Source organism: Varanus komodoensis, unplaced genomic scaffold, assembly GCF_004798865.1.
Source record: "Varanus komodoensis strain SLA01 unplaced genomic scaffold, ASM479886v1 scaffold24, whole genome shotgun sequence".
NCBI lineage: Eukaryota > Metazoa > Chordata > Lepidosauria > Squamata > Varanidae > Varanus > Varanus komodoensis.
Window position 1 is genome coordinate 8,909,969 of NW_025335641.1, and position 22,723 is coordinate 8,932,691.

The 22,723-nt window shown below is 44.4% G+C and overlaps 1 protein-coding gene across 1 annotated transcript in view; it reads right to left on the minus strand.

Annotated features, from left to right (window-relative positions):
* Positions 1–22,723, minus strand: part of SNX7 (sorting nexin 7) — a 50,121-nt gene that overhangs the window by 10,141 nt on the left and 17,257 nt on the right. The window contains exons 3-8 of the mRNA XM_044432598.1: positions 19,419–19,529; positions 18,202–18,366; positions 16,903–17,107; positions 13,910–14,109; positions 11,614–11,700; positions 7,520–7,672 (exon numbers count right to left, since the gene is read on the minus strand). Of these exons, the coding sequence (XP_044288533.1) occupies positions 7,520–7,672; positions 11,614–11,700; positions 13,910–14,109; positions 16,903–17,107; positions 18,202–18,366; positions 19,419–19,529 (921 nt within the window). The remainder of the gene's footprint in view (positions 1–7,519; positions 7,673–11,613; positions 11,701–13,909; positions 14,110–16,902; positions 17,108–18,201; positions 18,367–19,418; positions 19,530–22,723) is intronic.

The following is a 22,723-nucleotide window of genomic DNA, read 5'->3' on the forward strand; positions in this document are numbered from 1 at the left end:
CTCTTACTACCAGCAGCTGTTCTTGTAGGACCATCCAACCTTTTAGAATGAAGAAAAGCTGCACAAAAGCTGAGAAAGCTCCAAACAATGAAGTGTCTGGGGAACAGGGCTCAGCCTTCTGGGGAAGCCTTGAGGGTCAGACTGGGATCTCCAAAGGTCTGAGGTTGTGCACTTCTTTCTAGCAGTCTTTTAAGCTTTTGGTGTGGTTTGGAACCAAAATGAACATCATCATGAACATAAGAATAAGAACAACAGAATATCTAAATTCCTTAAATGCTGAGCTGGGATTTCGGCTGAAATTACTTTTCAACAAATCTAAAGCAATTTTAAAACCCATGCAAGGAATGTTCCTGGCACCCAAAAGGTAAGTGCCAGACTAGCCTCTAAATGGGGAGCATTAATGGGATTCCCACTGCTGAGAATGTGCTCTCCTCTGTAGCTGAATAGCTGTCATGCGTGTGCACTCGGACGAGATTCCCAGACACACGTGAGAGACGGAGGGCTTTGGTGGGAATGGCTGCTCAGACTCGGAGGAGGGGAGTGGAGAGCTGACCCAGCGGTAGCTCCGAGTTTTCACTCTGATATTGGAGTTGTTGAGACTAGCGAGGCCCCAGTGGCCCAAACTCTCCTGAGAGTCAGCCTGAGCCAGCTCTGGATCAAAGTAATTCAAGGACAAGCACAGAGCCCTCCCCCTCCTGATTGTGGGAAGAAAGCCAGTGGGAAACAGGCTGGGGAGGGGTTCACGGGAGAACTTGACACCCCAGGAGATGTGAACACAAGGGGCCGTTGATGCACCTGCCAGCTGGACTACTCAGGGGCTCAGAGGGAAGAGTGCTGGCATGCCCGCTTCCACAGTGTGCCTCCCTCCAGAGCCCGGCCCTGAAGGGTCCATAAGCAAAGCTTTGGATGAAGGGGGGCAGGTCAACATTCCACCCGTGTGTGTGTTTCGAGGCCTGTGAATACACTGACTTCTGTACGGAATAAAGACTCTTTCAGTAATTGCTGAAGCGTCTGTCTCGTTTGGGAGGGGATGCCTAGCTCACATGCCCAGCTTTCGTCCGATAAAGGAGGCAGCCAGCTTTGCACAAGCACAAAACGTTTCTCCTTGCACAAGCAGGGTGCTCAGTTTTCATGGATCTTCTTTGCCTGCTGCAGCCTCCAGCAGTCTTGGAAAGCCACTTCTGAGGGCTGGGAAACTCAGAACAGCATGGGATATGACACCGAGGCAGGCAGCAGACAAGTGGCCCTGGCAACAGGCTTGGCTGCCTGCCTTTTGTGAACAGGACTGCTTTCTGCTACTGCAGCAGCACCACTGGGTGCATCTTCCTCTAAGCTTATGTTTCCCCAAGTGGCTGAGCCTGCTGTGTGCCTCTCTCCCCACATGCAGGAACACTGGCCCAGCGTCATCTTCTCCCAAGGAAATGGACCGTCTGGACGGTTAAGTGTTTTTAAGCCCCTTGATATCACCCAGCCTGAAAACTGCTCGACTTCCTGAGGACATACTGCACCCCTTCAAGCAAGATGTGATTGCTAATGAAGCTATCCGCTGAAGTGATGAATCAAACATTATAGATGTGGAGTGCTATGGAGAAGAGCAGGAAACTCATCACTGCTGGCATGTGATACAAACACAATCACGCCAGTTACCCGCTGCTTTGTGAACAGCACACTCTTTTTTTGATTGCAAAGCAGGCTGCATTTGAGTGTCCATGTTTTTATAATTCCCACTACGGACTTCATTATCCCCCCCCCCCGTTTTTTTAAGTAGGAGGAAGGGACAAAAGCAGACACATGGGACACAGTTCATAGTGCATGCACAGCACTGACTTTCCCAGACCCAGACTTGGTATCTGTTCCTTTTCAGTAGCTTTCCAGAGACTGCTGGAAGCTGCAACAGGCAAAAAAGATCCTTGAAAGTCGGGCACCCTGCTATGTGCAAGGAGAAACATAAGACTGAAGGTGTAAAAGGAAGCACTTTATGGAGCATGTCCTTTAAATGCTGCAATTTGCTACCACAAGATGCAGCAGGGACTGGACTGGGGTGGCTGTAAAAGGAGATTATGCACATTCATAGCAGTTAAGGACTTCTCAGTGCTGCTAACTGTCATGGCTACATATTATCTCCACCATTGGAGGTACCAGCAAGAAGGTACTCACTTCCTGCTTCTGGACTTCCCATCCAGTTGGCTCCTATGGAAGCAGAACCCAGGAGTAGCTAGGGTTTGCACCTCTTCCATGTTCTTATGTCCTGTCTGAGGAGCTTATTTACATATAGCAAATCCGCACTGCACTATGAACCAACCATGCCCACCTGCCTGCCTTTCCTCGGGGTCAGTGGGGCAACATTACCTCTGTGAGGGACAAATTTTCTGTGTGCGCACAGCCAGCATGCATCGCTAAGGAGCTTCAGGGCAGGCACCTAAAGGGACAGAGACATGATTTCTGTCTTTTCAGAACAATGCCTCCACTGATAAGAATGTAGCCAAAGGATTGCACAGATAAGGGTTGAATTAGCTTGAGCTGCTTCCTCAGATGCAAACGGGATCACACAAGAATGCCTTGACAGAGCACTATTTGAAAACAAGGGCTCATTCATGCAGAAGGAGAGGAACTCAGTACTTCCAATAACGCCAAAAATAGCAAAACAGCAGGCACTATGCTACACTGTGGGAAAGAGCCCAGTTCTCTATCAAGGCAGCACTCAGCATGCAAGAAGATAACAGCTTCCATGAATACATCCTCCTTTGGTCCTGCAAAGCTGAGTGGTTCCTCCCCTCCTGCAATGTATATGAATCTTCATTCAGACCTTCTACTAAAAAGAGCAACAAAAGGCTATTGAAAGTACTTTCCAAGGACAGGAGGTGCTGTCTCACAGAGTAACTACACAGGCTCATACAGGCTATTGTCATTAACATCAGCCCAATTATCAAGAATCCTGGGAGCTTTAGGTCACATCATCTGAAAGACATGAAGTAATGGCCGACTGGTGGATTTTCTCATTCTACCTCTGCCTAGCCAGGTCCTTGCAATCATACTACAGTTCTAACAATATTTTAAAAAGTATTTTTAAAAATTCAAATAATAATATACTTGAATCTAGATTTACAGCTTTCTAGACTAGCTACATGGAGGAATAAATTAATACACTAGTAAAACAGTATTATGTTGGTACTTCTGACAGATTTAACAGGAAAGATGCTAAAAATGCATTTAGAAATGAAGAAGTGAAGACCATTTTGGTTTTTGCTGAAATTGCAACTTCTGTGGATCTAAGCACATGAATACTAGCAATAGCTTATATTAGAAGGCTCTTGTAGAATTAGTGAGATAATGTGTTTCTGAAATAGAGGTGGGCAAACCAACTGAGCAGTCATTCCTCAGAATGATCCAGGAATGTTCCAAAATTCCCTGGGAAATGGGAATAATTGTAGAGCCACACATTTCCTGAGCCAAGAAAAACTGGTTACCTTGCACATTTCTGTAAACTTCTCTTCCCAGGGCAACTGCAGGAACCTGCAAGGGCAGAAAGGGAAGTGGGACCTTCCTTCATCCCTATTGTCCTGAGTTGATCCAAAACATTTGGAGGATACCAGAAGCTGAGGCCTAAACTGCAAGCCAAAACCTGGATCCAGACAAAGTGGAGAATGCCAATGCCCAAGCATGTATCAGCACATTTACCTGGGACTGAAGAAGCATTGAAATAAATGAACAAACCTGCATGGGACTGCATTGTAAAATGGTTGAGTGCTTAATTACATTGCGTAGGGGTTTTGTCACACAGTTCAATGGGTTGAGGAAGCATTCTGTTTTGTTAGGGCTCCTCATACGAATTTCTAAGGGCCTAATTAAAAGAGTGCTCCGAATGTAATTCCACTGGTGTATAGCTGAAGGAAATCTTAGGTACCAGTAGCAAGACAAAAAGCTACAGGTGGCTCATTTTGAAACATTCTGCTCAGTCCAGACCAATTCATAGGTACACTCTGAAGAAACACTTCACACAGCGACAGTATTAATCTGGTTTAAGGAGGATTAAGGCCTGCTCTTACATGCTTGCTAAATGGAGCTCGACAGATTGACAGCAAAAATCCACAGCAAAATGCACCTAAGAAAGGATGTGAACAACTCCAAGGTCATGTCTTTGGCTCAGGCTTAACAAAGGAGAAATGATATTTTAGAAATACCTGTATGGCTTTATAGTCTGTGATCCTTTTTTCACTGAAGAAAGTCGGGTAGCCTACCTGTAACTGTCATTCTTCAGGCAGTCACAAAAATCACCTTGGCCCTTAGTCGGTTTGTGCTGAATGCGAACAGCACCCGATGTTTCAACAGCCAGAATAAATTAAACCATTTTGCATGTTCTTGGTTCCAATAAGAATGCAGCAACATAGGAAGAGCTATGCTGAATTAGACCACAGTATAATCAGTCTAGCATGATTTTCACATAGTGGCCAACCATCTGTATGTGGGAAAGCCCAACTTGTAATGAGGGCAATAGCACCCGTCAACTCATGTTCCCCAGGGTGTGTTAATAAGAGACCTACTGTTTCTGGCACAAGTAGTCGCTGATGGTCTCCTCCTCCATGAAGGGGTTACCCTTTTAAAGTCACCCACACCGGTGGCCACCTTTGCACCTTGTGCTAGCAAAGTCCACACTTACAATATGCACTGGGTGAAGAAGTACTTCCTCTTATTGGGCCTGAATCTCCCAACGTTCTGCTTCATGGGAGGACCCCTGACCAGGTTCTAGTATCACGACAAAGTCCAGTAATGTCTATAGGACCAGCTTCCCCATCCTGGAGTTGAGAATGAACTGTGAACCAGGAAACCAGTGATTCAGATCCTAGCACAGCCATGTACTCTTTCAGCTTCTGCTTTTGCACCGAGCTCCCCATCTTAAATACGGGAAGGATCATGGTGGCAGTGGTGATAACCTATATTTGAATGATTTGGGAGCATTTCAATGTCACCTGGGAAAAAATAACTTGGGAACCACAGAAAAGTTTCCTGAACCAATCCAAAACTCTCATTTCCTCCACTTGCCAGTGCCATCCTCCCCTGCAAACATTCATTGCGCCCTCTCCCTGGCAGCTGTGCCAGCCCACAAGAACAGAAAAGGAGGTGGGTCTCTCTCGTCTCCATTGTCCTGTTGTCCTGGCTAACAGGGCAACTCTGTGGGACTCCTGCCAAGGGCAGCTGGTGATGGAGAAGCCAGGAATCCCTCCAGGCATGGGATCTGAAGCAAGTCTGAGATGAATTTCAGGGCTTATGAAGTGCTGCCTTTGGTCTGAGGAAGGCTTCACAAGCCTTAGACTTTGTGTGAGTGAACTGGGCAAACATTAATGCATCTCTAATGTGAAGTGCTTGAAGTACTTAAGGGAAATGCTGCAAAATGCTAAAATATGATCAGTGTAATTAATTCACCTAATTTGAACATTGTTCTTGTTTAAAACAGGAGAACAAGAACAAACTATATTCCAAAAGGATCCATCCTCTAAAAGAGCATAAGACAATAAGAAAAGCCATGCAGGATCAGAGCAAAGGTCCATCTAGTCCATCACTCTGTACACATGGTGCCAAGCCAGCTGCCCACAGGATCCCTCAAGCAGGATGGGTGCAAGGCCTCCTCCTGCCCAAGCATCCCAGCCACTGCTGCACACAGACAAGCCACCTCTGCTATAGGAGCCCATAATTCTAGTAGCCACTGATAGCCTCCTCCCTCATGAAGCTGTCCAATCCCTTTTGAAAGCCATCCAGATTGGCAGCCATCACCACTTCCTGGGGCAATGAATCCCCTGGTTTAACAGCAGGCGAGTGGTTGTCATGTGGAAAACTGATAGCTCATTTCCTGCTGACACAGGAATGCTGGGACTGAAGTCGAGTCACTGTCCCAGAGCTGCTGGCTCCAGTTGTGTTGAGCTACATTTCCCAGCACAGCCAATGACAGAGGTGTGGTCCAGCATAAAATACAGCAGTGTACCAAAGGCCATGATGTGGGGTGATAGGGGTTGTAGTCCAAGACATTTAGAAGCCACCTGGTCAGAAAAGGCTGGGTTAGATGTGTTGAATGACAACTGGGTAGAGAAAACTATGAAAGGAAGCCAACACTTATGTTTGGGTTGCAAATACTTTTTCTTCTACAAAGAAAAGCAGCAGTGCTTCAAGACTGTCTGCAAACTGTCTTAATATGTTTAGAGCACAATGAACAGCTTTGGAGCATGGAATGGATGAAAAATTCAGAAGTCACATGAGGACAAAAGGAAGATGAGGAAATATAAAGAAACAGCAACTCTTTCCCATGTCAGGCATTGTTTTGATCTTGATCTGTAATAGCCATCTGTTCATGCCCCTCTCAAGACTAACTTAGTGGCCCTGATTATCAGGAGCTCTGTCTTTCCAATTACAATCCACTGAATGAACTCATTTTCAGAATGCAGAGGTCAGGTATAAACAATCCCACATTAGCAAAAAAGCATTGTAAGGTATGAAAACTTATCAATGAAAAACAACTGCATGAAGTCCTATCAATCACTAAATACAGCCATGTTTTGTGTGGAACAGTGTCATTACTACTTAGATTTCATAGTAGAGAGAGCTCCACTACCAAAGACATTCATTGATATGAAAAATATTATCTTTTCTACTTTTGGTTTTTGCTCCTTCTGACACTGGCTACATTTGCACAGGTCACTAAGCCATGGTTCCAGTTGTTCCTACTTTGCTTCTCCCTGCAACAAGCCCACTGAAAGCTCAGCATTCTGCTCCAAGCCAGCATTCTGCTCCAAAACAAACCAGAATTTGAACACCAAGAACAACATCCTGCTTTTGATTTTGCCTTATAGTGGGAGCAATAAGCCAAGATCCCCAGTACAGACCACACCAAGTTTCACTATCTGGTTAGTTAGTGGTTTCATACTAGTAGGGAAGGACAAACCAGGAACAAACAGGCTACGTGCTATAGCAACCTATTCTCAATACGCCAGGGTTCTCCAGAATCCTGACTGATCTTTTAGGGCAAACACAGCCACTGACTTGCCAGAAGCAAAATAGCTCTATGAAAGTCAAACATCTGTGACTTTCAATTAGTTTTCCTTTTTCTTCCCCAAGACCTTTAACATAGTCTTGACATAAAAAGTTTAGTAGATGAAACTTTCTCTGGCATGCATATAAGTACTGGGAAAAGTTTATCAGCTTGTTATCTACATACTGGGTTGCTGTCTAAAGTGCAACAACAGCAGGGCAGACAATAAAACAGATGGCAATTTATCTTAAGTCCCAGCCAACCTGAGAAGCTCCCTTGAAGCAAGAAAACCGTATGCTTTCTAAAACAAGACTGCCCTCTGTCGATAGTGAACTCAGAAGCTGTTTGAGTACACTGTAGTTAATTCAAATGCCTGTATGCAAAAGCATTTCTCAACACATTTTTTGTCTACCCCAAATACTAGCAATTACCCCTTTTATAAGCAAAATGCAGAGAGGCAAACAGCAACTGGACACAACTTTTTTAAAGGGCATGTTTTACCTGTTCATAATAGTGGATATTATTTTCTGCCATGTCACTAAATGCCAGCTTCATATCTAGATGCATGCTTTGCTTCCATCTATCCCAGTCAGCCTTCAAAGCATTATTGGCACACTCGACCTTGTCTTCAAGTTTTCCAATCTCTTCAGACAGCTAGGGCAAAAAAACAATTCTCAGACTAAGAAATTGGAAGAGAATACAGTGGTACCTCAGCTCACGAACGCCTTAGTTCACGACCAAATTGGGAACAAAAATTTCATAAAAATTTTGACTCAGGTTGTGAACTCCACATTGGGTGACAACTGCCATCGCGGCCATCTTCCCACCCACCCCCCGCTCTGAGTGGGGAGATGGCCACGATCACGGTTGCACTCAAGCAGGGAAGACAGGCGCGATCGTGGTTGTGCTCAAGGGGGTGAGGAGATGGCCGAGAGCAAGCTCATCTTTCCTGCATGAGCGCGCCCGTGATTGTGCCCGTCTTTCCTGCACAAGCGCAGCCACTATCCTGGCCATCCCCCCCCCCCACCGGCCGGCACGCCCGCAATCGCGCCCATCTCCCCCCAGCACACTTGCAATCGTGATTAAAAAAAAAACAGTCACAGAACGGATGAACCTTATTTACATTCCACCTTATGGGGAAATTTGACCTGGCTCACAACCAGTTTGGGTCACTACCAGAGTCCTGGAATGGATTAAGTTCGTGAGCCAAGGTACCACTGTATCACTTATCAAGAAATTAGTAGTAGTACTTTGTAGCATCAAAACAAGAGCTTTGTTGAATTTCTAGAGTGAAGATAACAGATGGTTGGTGGTATTTTATGTACTGCATTTTTAGCCTGGCTATGCTCCAAGGACATAAGAATAGTGCAGGCTTTTTATGCAAAAGGCTGCAAGTTCAATCCTGGCATCTTCAAAGAGGGCAAGGAAAGCCTCTTCTGAGCCACCTGAAAGAGCTGTTGGCAGGCAGTGCAGATCAGGAGTGGGCCACTTATGGTTCACCAGATGTTTTGGCCTGCAGCTTTGTTAGCTGAGCCAGCTAGAGCTCATGGGAGTTGTAGGCCAACGTATCTGGAAAGCCACAAGTTGCTCACCCCCTGGAAACAATACTGAGCTTTACTGAGCAATGGCCTGGCTCAGTTTAAAACAACTGTGTTCCTGTTTAGTGCAACCCTCCAATTTTATCTTCAGCATGGCCCTGCAATGCACATTAGGCTGAGGAATTGCACCTCACCAGGGTTTCAGTCAGAGTCTCTGGTTTGAGTAGGGTTTTGATCCTGAATCTCCTTCGTCCAAGTCCAGCACTTGATTTGCAGGGCAGGCTGAAGTCCGTATTGGACTTCAGCTCCACAATTAATTATCTATTCCATATTTATTATTAATTCTATTTATATCCTGCCTTTTTCCTTCCAAGGAACTCAAGGGATCTTACATAATTCTCCTCCTACTCTCCTTATCCTCACATCAACAACTCTGTGCAGTAGGTTGGGCTGAGAGTCCATGACTGGCCCAGACTCACCCAGTTGCCTCCATGGCCAAGTGGGGAGTACAGCCTGCATCTCCCAGATCCCCAGTTCAGCTTTCCAACCACTCTGCCATGCTGGCTGCAAGCCTGAGCCAGAATGGGCAGATTCCGGGATTGCTCAGGGAGTCCAGGAACTGCAGCCCAGAACATCTCAAGGCATCAGTTTGCCTATTCCCATTCTATGGATTATATCACATTTTCAGATCTGTTAGAAAAGGAGCTGATCTATACACCAAAACTGGGTCAGTTTGTGGTGGCCAGCTATACTGTCAGCTTCAGTTTGAAAACTATATGACATCTCTAATCAGGTCCATATTCAGTCCTTAAAGCAGATGTGATGATGGCTACAAAAGTTTTCCCAGCCTCCCTCTCCGCTCCTGTTTCTCAGACGTCACACTTGAGCATTCTGCAGGAACGAATTGATGTCCCGTTTAAAGACCACGCAGTGTAGCCTTTTCTCAGCACTAATGACATGTTTGTGATTCCATTTCTCTGGCACAAATACTCTTCACATTGCATTCAAGTTCATGCCACTCACTGTCAACATAATTTTTAGCTCTCCATTTTCAAAGACGAGCTCTAGTGGACAGCTCATTAAGACCTACAAGGGGGCTGCCTCGGTGAGGGGAGGGCAAGATTGCTGAACCGAGCCCAAGTTTCTTCTGCGCAACAATGAAGTAAGGCATGTCCTCTGCTCCAAATCCCTTCTCAAGTAACCCAAAGACGCTTGGCATGCAGCATTCACTGAGCTATTGAACTTGAAAGACCGTGCTTTGAAATTCAGCCTCAGCTAGCTAGAGGTGGAGCTCCTCATCCCCCATGGGCCAAATCAGGTCAAATGGTTAGGGTTAAGGCTACTGAACCCAACCCATCCCCCTGGTCTGTTGCTTACTCCAATCAACAACTGTCTGAAGTAAGGAATGGGACCGGGGAATGAGGAATCGCTTGGTGGTTTCCTGGCTTTTGTGCCCAATGACATATTCAAGTCACTGCTGTGCTAGGTGGATGTGAGGCGTGTTATCCATAATCCCCAGCTAGACGCAGCTTGTCATGTCATCCAAACCCTGGCAATATGGCTGGTTAAAGATGGAACCATCCCATGGGTTGTTCTAGAGTGATTTAAATCATGACATAGGTCAGGTGGCTTTCTTCTGATCATGTGAAGTGTCAGGGTCTACAGTCCTAAATAATAATCAACAGTGGCAGGTTCAGTGGGAAGGCTGGAGCTGAGAGGCAGAATGTGGTGTTTCGTTGTCTGGCAGGCAGCTTTTGACTTGTGTTCTTCATTTTATTGCTTTGAAGCCACGTGGGCTCTGCTATGCTGCTGGCACAATTTTTTAAAAGGTCCTTTTTTGTGTAGCAACAAGAGGTAGGTATATTACATTTTAAGTTCTCATGCTTTCTTCAGTATTCCTTATAAAACACCCCATTTCTGCTTTGATACTATAAAATGTTGTTTAAATGTGAACATAAAAAGATAGAGAACCAATACCGAATATGAATACTGAAAATATGAATACTGAAAATCCAATAGGTGACTCGGAGCTATAAATGAAAATGTGAAGCTGTTGAAGAATATTGTCTGTCACCTTTAGTGCAATGAAAAATTGGATCTTTCTGTTTTTTGCTTGTTAAAACAAAGGCTGTTGGTGGAGGGGGATAATTTGGAATAACAGCCATCATAAGAATAAATAGAGAAATATGACTAACCACCATTCTATACATGTGTACTCAGAAGTATACTCCATTAAGTTCAATAATTACTCTCAGATAAGTGTTATAGGTTTGTAGCCCATGTTGAGTTTTATGCAAAACTATTTCCATTTTACAGTAACTGTTCCTTTATTCAGAAGAGAACCTGGATATAAATATTTTAGAACTTGACAATGAGGCGGTCACCATTTTTATATCTGCAAGTGAATGGCTGCACTCAAATTCCAAGCAAATTACATACTGAGGCTCACAGAAGCAGCTGTGCCCAATTTACATAATGGTTAGAAGCTCCTTTTGAAGTCTACTTCTAATTTTCATTCAATCATCGTTGTTAAAAATGTAATTGATGTAGCAATTTCTGTTTGGATTTTCTGATCTTTCTGTTATTAAGTGGTAAAGTGGTCATTAGTGTGCTAAATATCAATTGGTGTGGGACGGCTCCCTCACAAGCATCAGCCTTCAAGTCCCAGGCAGATGCTCAACTTGGGCCTTGATGTGAGTTTTAAGTGGCAAGCAAAACCTCCAGAGTAACCAGCAGTATCAGCAATGGTGCCCTCAAACAGCAGTAGGCCAAAATGGGTCAGGTGACCTCTAGAAAAGCTTCCAGATCAGTAACGAGAACTGCAGTGGTTGTTCTTCTCTGCCACAGTCCTGCCCTATCGGGTTTCACTCTGTTAAGTTCCCAGGTCTCCATACAAGAAAGTTTCTTACATTCCAGGAAGTCAGGGCAGATGCTAAAACCCAGGTGAAAGCACTCAGTCAACAGTCTTCACTAACAGCCTCAAGTAACAACAGCCTATGTCACACAGCCTAAGAAGGACATTGAGCCGTATCTTAAAAAATCCGTTTGCATTCTTACCAGATCATTTTCTGCCTTTTTATTATACATCGCATCGAGTTTGGAGTCCAGTTCTGCTTGGATGTGGTCTCTTCTTTTCAAAGCCCCCTGAATCATAAAACAGTAGAGATACTATAGCTGTTACAGGGCAATGTCTTGTGCAAATAAATAGTTCTGAAAAATGGAACTCCCTCTGTATTGTTCTGTTAGAACTTGAGAGCAAGCAAAGAGGGCTTCCCTTCTTCCCTCTCATATAATACTAAAACTCGAGGTTGTCCTTATGTCATTTTCCTCTCACTTAAGAGGAAAGCCTGGTGTAAGTGTGTCTGTGCAAGAAGCACACAGCTGTGCTGTTTTAAATCCTTCAAAAAGGAAGAATTTTATTAGAGGAATGCTACCTTTCACCGCCTGGTGCTCCTGCAGCTGCCAAGGGAACAGAATGGGAGGGAAATTATACCCAAGATGCAGGAAGGAAGAACTGTTCCTACATGCACTGGATGGAAACTAATTGTATGGCCGATTCATTTAGGGACCTAACGAACACAGTAAAATCCTTGAGACTTCATTGCACCTTCCTCAGACTGGCAGCCTAAGTTAGCACAGGGCTTTTCTCCCGCTATATTAAAATGCCAGTGAATGATGCAGATGTCCCTCTAGGCCTTGATCAGCTCACTGTGAGGTTATTTTTAAGGATGCGGCAAATCTTTTCTGAAATCTCCCCCTTGTGGATCCAGCTGGTATTTATGGCTTCCGTCTTGAGACTGATGCCCAATAACTTTCATCAGTGCAGTCATCCAGCTGCTTTTCCTCTGTGGTGTCATCCCATAATGCCTCAGTAATGCAGAAGCCACATGGAAGAAGAACCTAATCCAGCCTCTGATTCTTGTGTATCACTTCCCATGTGACCTGGCTTCTTCCCTGTAATATGCTACTTTTTTTTAACATCACCAGAGCAAGACCTTTTTATTTAATCACTATTTTAATAGGTTTTAATATTGAATTTTATTGTTGTATTGTATTAATGTGCAGCCAGTGTGGACTGTCAATTTATCTATGTTGTAAGCCATCCAGAGACACAAGTAATTGGACAGCATACAAATTTTATAAATAAATAAATAATGAGGGATGGAGTCATGGAGGAGCATTAAGCACATCACTTCCATAACATCCATATCTTGCTTAAATGACTTCCAAATGTGGCAAATACCCGCTGTTACCGCTTGAGGTGTACCAACACTGCTGGCAGCATTTCAGAAACATTCATGTGAAAGTGCTTTAGTAAAACCACCTTGGTGGCAATCTGACTATGGCAAAATGTAGTATGCGAATGGCCTCCAATTCATTCAGTAAAGATAAAACAAAAATTCATTGCTAATGCTCAGTGGCATCCAAGGGTGCCATTGTTCTAAGAAAACAATTCTGGTGTGCTTTGGGGGGCTGTAAAACCCCCTGGAATACAGGAAGCAAAAAGTCTGCCAACTGCACAGCACTGCCTATCCTGGCCTACAAAAGGTGCTCTGGAAACTCATTAACAGTCGATAGTAATATCCTGCCAGGGTGTGGGGATTTTTATTTTATTTTTTTTAACGGCTTCAGATATTAGTTTGTCCTGGCAGGAATTTGTACCACCCAAGATCAAATTTCTGTACGTTGCAGATTACAACATTTGCCACATGTATGCTGGCCTACGTATGTCCCGCCATGCAACTTTTGTGCACGTGTAAGGGAGCTGTGAACCAACTGCAACATGTGGACACAGGGTGGAAAACACAGCCATGGTTATCCGCTGGGTCCCCTTGAATCTCACAGGTTCCTGCTGATGGGAGAGCCCATCGTGTCATTTTCAACTTATGCTGCCATCTGCCATGTCATTTCTTGACAGCCTTTTGCCATTTTTCCTTGGAGACGAACTGCCATTAATGGAAGATTAATGCTTCCTTTTATGAAAGCATGGTAAAGAATAAGAATGCACTGTGCTATCGTTGTGCTGGAGCAGATTCTAGCCAGCCACTACCAATGCACCAATTCAGAAAACGTACTGACTGCAGTCATGCAGCTGAGCCACTGCAGCAATGGAACTGGAGAAAATGGTATTCAAAAGAGAGCAACACACAGCAAACCATCTCAGCTGGGGTCAGCTCCTTGGTTCATCTGGCCCTGTACTGCTGACACTGACTGGCAGGGGCCGTCTTAGATTTCAGGGGTTTCTTCCGCCCTACCTAGAGACGCCAGGGTTTGAACCTGAGGCCTTCAGCACACAAAGCGTGTGCTTGGCCACTGAGCTATGCCCCCTCCCCAGTACCCTGAGCCACCTTACCATTAATATTTCACTGTACAGCAAATATTCATGGATGGCAGGGAAGAGGCTTTCGGAGAGTGCAGCCATCCTTTTCTCCGTAGCTTTGCAACACCTGTCAATGCAGCCGGCCATCCCTTTAAGTGTGTCCACGAGGTCTTCTTCAGAGGCAGACCAAAGCGTGTGGATTGGGCCAAATTCCTTCATTTCAGAAAAATAGTCTTGGAAAAGAAGGATTTGCAATTAGAGCAATTTCTAAAACAATGATTGCATTCAAAGCAGGAAATTAACATGGGGGTTTACATCACACATTATTTGGAAGGATCGTTGCATATTATTTGAAATGATCTGTAGAAATTCCATTTCAGGTTTCAGCAGTGCGTAGGTTTGCAAGGGTGGATCTGAGGCCTGCTCTTGACTACAAGCTTTGACATGTCAAAAAGCAGCCTCTTGTTTAAAATAACACTCATTTGTTTCTTAACTGTGCGTCTGGCCTTTCTACTAAAAAGAGTATTCAAGGCAGCTAACAATAATATAACAAAGTAATGATTAAACTGACAATGTAATGATGGAAAGATCTAACTATATTCAATAAAACCACATCCAATTAAAAAGAAATAACAAGTCTCACAAGATCAAAACCTACGTAAGTAGCTAAACAGGTTCCCAAATGTACCTACCTGTGCCTTAAGACCTCTTCTGAGGTCCTTCTTAGGGAGCCCCTCCAAGGGAATTGAGGAGGGTGATAGCCAGAGGAAGGGCCTTTTCTACTGTGGCACCCCACTTACAGAATCAGTTGCCCAAATAGGTACACCTGGCGTACCTATTCTCTGTCTGGTGCCCAGTGAAAACCTTTTTATTCTCTAGATATTTTCATAGCTAAACTTTAGTTTTAATATTGTATCTTATATCATTCCTATGTCTGTATTTTTAACTTGATTGTGGAGGCAGTGGCCTTGTTGGATTGTTTCATTGTGCTGCTGTTTTAATGGTGACAGTGGTCTTGTTTGTTATTGGTGTTTTAGTGATTTTATTGGTTTTACTGTTCTGTTGTATTATGTTTGTTTTATGTACCAGATTTTGTAAACCAGCCAGAGATCTTGAGGGCTATTGGGTGGGATAAAATGTAAAAGTCTTTCTGAATTAACGTCCCTTTACCAGCACGAGGATAACAGAGACACAGCTCATCTGGACCTCCTTGGCAGGGAGTTTCAAACCATGGGAGCAATTCATACTCATTCTCAGTTCCCCATCAAGACAGCCACAAATAGTGGCAGGACCAAGAGATGCCACAACCCAGCCAGGCTCATACGGAAGAACAGCTTCTGTCAAATATCCCGCTTCAAGCCATGTACAGTTTTATAGGTCAAAATTAGCACTATAAATTGTGCCTGGAAACAGACCCACAATAGTGACACTGTTGTAAGAAGGGAGTTGTGTGTTCCCTATTAGCATCACTGGTCAATAGTCAGTCGGTAGCATTCAACCTTCTCATACACAAATGATCCAAAAGGCGTGAATCACCATAGCGAGTTCTGGCATTTTCAGATACAGGCACAGTTGATGCCCTACTCTTAGTGGTGAAAATGTACTTCATACCACCAATGAAATCAAGCCAACATGGGACCTGATTTATAACCTAAACCGCTCCCTTGCATTTAGATGGAGAGACAGAACTGGGTGTTGTTAGCATACTAAGTGGCACCAAACGTCCAAGCTCGTCAGTCTTTTCCACTGGCTTTGTTTATATCTGAAATAGCATGAAGTACAAGATGGAACTACAAACCAGTGGCCATGGCATCCAACAGGAATCCTCTAGCACCACCGAGCTCTAGCACCACCGTCAGAAACGGACTGGATAAAATGGTGCCACCAAGTCCCATCCCAGCCAGGTGGTCCAGAAGGACAGCAGGACTATACTCAGTACTGAAAGCCACTGTGGGGTCCAGCAGAACCCTATCCTGTTCCTGGCATGGATTATCCACTAAGGCCAACAGTCTCTGTCTCAAACCAGGCTTAAAGGTGGACTGAGATGGGGGTACATTGCCAAATTGCCCCTCAGACCCCACCCCTGCCCTACACCACGATGCTGATGACAAAGAGAAATAGCCCGATTTCAAAAGCTAAAAGTGTAGTTCATCAATAAGATCTTGGGGTACAGCAGGAAGTAGCTATTGTGCTTTCCGAAATGGCTCCGTACTGCTGTTGCTGCAACACCACTGTGGTTTTCTTAGCAAACCAAACCTTTGGTTTTTAAACGAAGACTATTTTCCCTGGCTGCTGCCACTGCCACCAGTGTGCCACCAGATTTGGAAATATGGCATCTGTGGGGGCATGGGAATAATCAGGGTTCTGGGCAGCACACAGCGCCAGTCCCTAATCTAGATAATCAGCTTCATCCAGAAACACTAGAGTGGAGATACACTGCAGGTTCCAACACCTTACCCAATTGTGCAATACTGGAAAAAGCAACAAATCATCCAACAAGCAGAGTTCAGGGAGGGCTTTAAAACAAAAAGTCTCAAAATTCCTTCTTTAGGCATGATGAAATGACATGAAGAATTGCCGCAAAACAATTTTACAGCACTATCCTTGCCCTGCTTGGCCAGTCCTTTGCAAGCTACTTTTATTAGTGAGGCAGAGCAAAATGTACATGCGGAAGTAGAAATTAGCTACTGTATTTTTCTTTTTAAATTGGGAGGCTGGCATGTTGAACTGCTGCCCTCTGAGACCTTATCTGGATTTCTCAGAAGGTTTTAGGTCTCAGAGCTGAACTCTGCCTTGCCCTTGGATTCTTGGACATATTACTTCTCGTTTGGTCTCTGCAGGTGACTTCCTAGGAAGTTTGTTCTGGGACTGGCCATTCCCACCATAGCAATGGGCTAGACACTAAGGCAGCCATTTTGTGAAAGTACCCACAACACTCTCAACATTCGGAATATGCCAACCAACCCAGAAAGATTTGGGACCACTATATGCCACACAGTTATGCATGGCTCTTCTTTTCCACCAACCTTTCTCTTCCTTGTAAACTCGGTGCGAGATTTTGTCCAACAGACTGATTTTCTGGCTAAATATGTCCACATAGTCACTCATTTCAGTAAAGACTTCAGGGCGGCTTTTCACGGAGCTTCCTCGCATGGATGAAGCAACTGCTTTGACTGTTTGTCCCATTCTGCTGAACAGCCCAGGACCCTGCTTCTTGTGAGATGAAAGTTCCTAAAATTTGATGGAGGTAAGTGAATGGCTCTTTACCTGTGCTTTTTCAAAATGTAGTGAAGCCTCACATTTACATCATAGTCCACATCTGGATTGTTGCAGATGAAACTTGGCAGGTTATGTGCCCATGGCGGTTACCAAAAAAAAAGAAGGCAGTCTTGTAACTCCAGCATGTAATTGTAAATGCAAGTCCTTAAGGATCCAAAGGCATTTACACAATGGAGACAGAGACAAGCTTTTTATGGCTCCAACTAAGTCTTCTGGGGAAACATATTATTTCAAAATGGCCTTCTCTACGATTATGAATCCTTTGTCTGACGTTTTCAAAAGCGAAAAACAAAGACACTGCCCTGTTAATCCAGTGCTTGGTCTGCATATTTTGCTGCGGTTCACAATACTTAGAATACTTGGTAGCAACACTTGCGCTTATGCACTCCATCTCTCTAATCCTCCTTCAGGAAAGTTCCACCTCCATTTGAGATTAACCACAGTTAATTAGATCTGAACTGTGATTACTCTGAACTATGGTTACTGAAAACAAGGCATATTCATAATCTATAGCTTGAAGCTGGTTTGTTTCCTTCAACAACAATAAAAGCTTAAATATAGTTTCTCCATGTACAGAAGGAAAAGCTACCAGTCTCCTCTTATGGCCAAACCAGAAGAGGATTATGTGAACCCAAGGTTTGATGTAACTCATCTTTATACAGTTAAACCATAAAGTCATTACGTGCATAGCCAGCCAATCTTTCCCACCTGGTCTGGACCTAGAAATAGTTAAGAGAAGATCTTAAGCTTACACGCTCCTCTAAAGTAGCAAACTGGGAGTTCTCATATGCATTTGGACCCATATTCTCCCTAGCCACCTTCTCCCAATGTTACTATTCTTTTCTCCTTGCAGTAAAGAGAATGGAGACTGAAGGAGGACATGAGCAAGTCTGAAGGTGACATGTGGTGTCTCCCCAAGTATGATCCTGGGAGAAAGTGAATGGGATCATAGTAAAAACAAAAATAACACCCTGCCTAGCTGAATACTTATTCTGACATGGTAAATCCTCCCTTATGGTAACAACAGTATTTTAAAATTTGTTTACCCAGGCTTGTGCAGTAAGAAAAATTTTAAAGTCCTCATTAAATGTTAAAGTTGGATGATCAGCAATACGGTTTAAAAATTTATGTAAAGCTTTCCTTCTTGTTTCAATGAATTCTTCATTAAATCGTTCCACAACTCCTTTCATTATGAATTTTTCAGGCAACGGCTAAGGAGGAAAAGAGAGGAGGAACAAAATTATTAAATTGCATGACTGCATGTACGCCTAAGTAACAGTTTTAAAAATGCTGTCCTTAGATTGAATGGTGCTTCAAATATAATGGTTACATAGCCAGAAGCATGGCTTCTAGATCAAGAGAGGTATTACTACCATTCTATATGACTCTGGTGTGCCCACGACTTGAGTATTGTGTTCAGTTCTGGGCTCCACATTACAGGATATAGCCAGGTTAGAATTGGTCAGCATAGGGCTGCAAGGATGATAGCCGGATCGCAGGGAAAGTCGTATTAGAGAGTGAGGGAACTGGTCTTTTCAGTTTGGAGAAGAGAAGACTCCAAGGGGATCTGGTGGTGACATAGTTACATGAGGAGGTGTCACACCTAGGTGGGTTGAGACTTGTTTTCCCCTGTGGAGGAGGGCAGGACACATTCCAATGGAACAAAGCTCAGGGAACCAAGGTTCAATTTGGATGCCAAGAAGTATTTCCAACAGTTAGGACCCCGAGGGTATGGAATGGGCTTCCACAGGAGATGGCTGAAGCCCTGTTGGTGAGGCTGTTCAAGGACAGGCTGGACGTGCACATGGTGGGCAACTCATGAGCAGAGCCGGCTGAAGCCGGAGGTCAGACTAGATGGTTTGGGAGGCCCCTTCTGACTCGCTCTGTTTCTATGTTTCAGGGAAAAAAAACAAGTGACAACACTAATTGTCACTTAAAAATTAGTGTCCAATTCTCAGTTTAACAAACTATTTTGTTTGGGAACATAGCTAAATATTTGGCCAAGGAGTCAAAATGTGATATGACTAAAGAGACAAGACTCTACTGAGTTTGTAAAGAAAGCCAGCCTCTTCAACAGCTGGAACTGCAGCACAAATGTCAGGTGTCTCGCTGTATGAATCCCTATGTACTTTATGAATATACTTTATGATCCTCTGTACTTTATGACCCTATGCTATATTAATCCCTATGCATTTTAGCTCTTCTCTGTATCCCAGTTTTCTGTGTAAGTAAACAAATGAAAACAAAAACTGAGTAGACTTACAGGAGTGATAAGTGTCGGGTGTGCATCTTCAAGTCTCCCCTTTAACCAAAGGAAATCTTGATACCGCCGTCTAACTTCATATTCACTGGAGTCAAATTCACTGCGGCTTGTCTGCGAACCAGAAAAAAAAGGCAAAAAAGCATAACTTCTAGGCTGAGAGATGTGCTGCCTCCAGGTAAAATTGCAATTCCCATCAGCCTTATCTAGCATAGTCATTGGTGAATGTCTGACCACATCGGGGGGGGGGGGGCACATGCTCCCCATTCCCCAAGAGGATGAGAAATTTAAAAGTAGAGAAGTGAAGCTTGAACCTGCTAAAGCTCCAATCGGAACCTCATTCCAACTCAGGTCCATATCAGAGTGCAAGCTTTGCTCTTTTTCTTTTCTCATGAAAATCTGTGCATATTTTAGTGTGTGCTCTTCTGAATGTACTCATCAACTGCATGCATGTTTGAAATGGATGATTAATGTCCCTTTGATGAATGCACATTTCTACGCATTTTTCAAAGCCATGCATTTTTCATGCACATTTTTCAAATGTATGCATGCATTGTTTGGGTGCTGCAAATACCACTGCAAACTCAGAAATGTATGGACTTCGGATTGAGCATGTGTTCAATCTGGAAGTTGCAAGTTGGGCATATCCTGATCAAAAACTAGATCAAATTGAGAATTCACTATGGATGGGATTTCCCCTCTCCCATGAAGGTCCTTCTCTTTGTAGGCAAGTTCTGGACTTCCAAGCCAGTATGCCTCTTTTCCCTCAACCTAGCAATCCTCAGCTCGTTCATTTTCTTTTTCAAAAGACTGTCATCACTAATTTTAACGAGATTTTCCAAGAGCCATGTGGAATATGGCATGAAACCATTGCACAACTACAATCTATGAATCTGTGCATGAGCTGGAACTCTGTGGCTGAAAATATTTCAATACAGGTAGTTTGCTCTACTTGCATTTGCAGGCTGGGGCAAGGCACCCAGTGCTCTTTGTTCTGGACTACAAATTCCATAATCTCTTACCACAGGGAATGTTGGCTGGGGATGACAGAAACTTTGGTCTAAAAAAGCTGGAGTGGATTTTACTGTCTACCCCTTGTTCAAAAGCAAGACCTTTGACAAAGTGCCCCATGATATCCTGGTGGAGAAACTGAGGAGTTCTGGGATACACCAAAGCACTGTCTGGTGGATTAGGGCACGGTTGACTGACCGAAAGCAGAGGGTAACCATTAGTGGGGAATCGTCAGGATGGCGGCCAGTGACAAGTGGGGTCCCCCAGGGCTCTGTCCTTGGGCCGATCCTGTTTAATCTTTTCATTAACGACATGGAAGAAGGGGTGAACAGTCTGCTGGTCAAATTCACAGACGACACTAAAACTGGAGCAGTGGCCACAACTGAGGAGCAGGTACTCCAGATCCAAAAGGATCTGGACAGACTATGGAAGTGGGCAGGAGACAACAGGATGGCGTTCAATGTGGATAAGTGCAAGGTCTTGCACTTGGGGCATAGGAATAGGTGTCTTAACAGGTTAGGTGACAAGTGGCTGGAAAGCAGCACTTGTGAAGGGGACGTCGGGGTCCTGGTTGACTGCAGGCTAAACATGAGTCAGCAGTGTGATGCGGTGGTCAAGAGGGCGAACGCCACCCTTGGTTGCATAGCCAGAAGTGTGGCTTCTAGATCGAGAGAGGTATTGCTACCACTCTATATGACTCTGGTGCACTTACAACTGGAGTATTGTGCTCAGTTTTGGGCCCCTCATTACAGAAAGGATGGTGGCCGGTTTGCAGGGGATGGGGTATGAGGCGAGACTGAGGGAACTGGGTCTCTTCAGCCTGGAGAAGGGGAGACTCAGAGGGGATCTGTTGGCGACATACAGGTATGTGAGGGGATGTCACACGGAGATGGGTAGAGACCTGTTCTCCCCTGGAGAGGAAGGCAGGACATGTTCCAACGGAGCAAAGCTCAGGGAGCCAAGGTTCCATTTGGATGCCAGGAAGCACTTCCTGACAGTTAGGACCCCGAGGGTATGGAATGGGCTTCCACGAGAGGTCGTTGAGGCCCCATTGGTGCGGGTGTTCAAGGATAGGCTGGATGTGCACATGGTGGGCATGTCGTGAGCGGAGCCGGCTGGTGCCGGATGTCAGACTAGATGGCCCAGGAGACCCCCTCTGACTCGTTCTGTTTCTATGTTTCAATGTTCTATAGACTTCTAAGCTTCAGAACAACCTGCAATGGAACAAGACTGGATGGCCTCTTCTGATACTTCTAAGCCTAAGCACACTTACTGGAAGCAAGACCCACTGAATGCAGTGGGACTCGCTTGTGAGTAAACTCACAGAGGATCAGGATGCAGCCATTTATGAATGGCAACTTAAATTGTACGAGATGCAAGTTAAAAGAGAGGGTCACATAAGCTCAGCATTTCCCAGGGAAACGAAAGTACCTACTTACATGTTCTTTTCAATTTTGTTTTGGACAAAGTAAATTAAACCTCTCTCTCTCTGTTTGTGTCTCTGTCTCTCTCTCTTTGTGTGTGTTTGTGTGTGTGTGTTCCTATGCTTAAAATAGCCACTTTTATTTTAGTATTGTTTTACAACTGTCATTTAGTCATGTGCATGCATATATGTGTATAGCAAAAAGGGCTGTGAAAGGTGACAAAGGAGTTCTTAACAGCAGCCAATTATTTCACTGAGGCAGGATACTTCTCTGCCTAGACAGATATCAGTAGAGTCAGAGATGTGTGTTTATAAATAAGAGCAGTGGCAGAAGGGGAGTGATCCCCAAGTGGCAGGCAGCACCATGACCAACTCCTTGGTGATCTAACCATGCACTTAAAAAGCCAGGGCCAGGATCCAGGGGCTTGGTCACACCCTTGAGCGATTCCTGAGTATTTTTCCCCTAGAAAAGCAGTCCTACCTGCCATATCAGACGCTGACTTCTACAGACCTGCTTGGCTTCCAAAGCAGCTTGCCGCATGGCAGGAGCTCTCCTGCTATTTCTGATTACAACTCCCATTAGCCCCAGCCAGCATGGCCAATGGACAGGGAAGGCAGGAGCTGTAGTCCACAACATCAAGGCTGTCATATGACATAGGGGGCTGCTGCCACCAGGACACAAGCCCCAGTGGCTTGCACGCTCCTCTGGATAGCAGCCTGTTCGCCATATCATGCCACTTTTTAAAAATCTTTATGTTGGGGTAGGTGACCTGTGGCCATCCTGATGTTTATTTCTTCATTAAATTTGTATTCTGCACTAATAGTCCTGTGGGACTCTCTAAGCAGATTACAACATAACAATTGACAACAATAA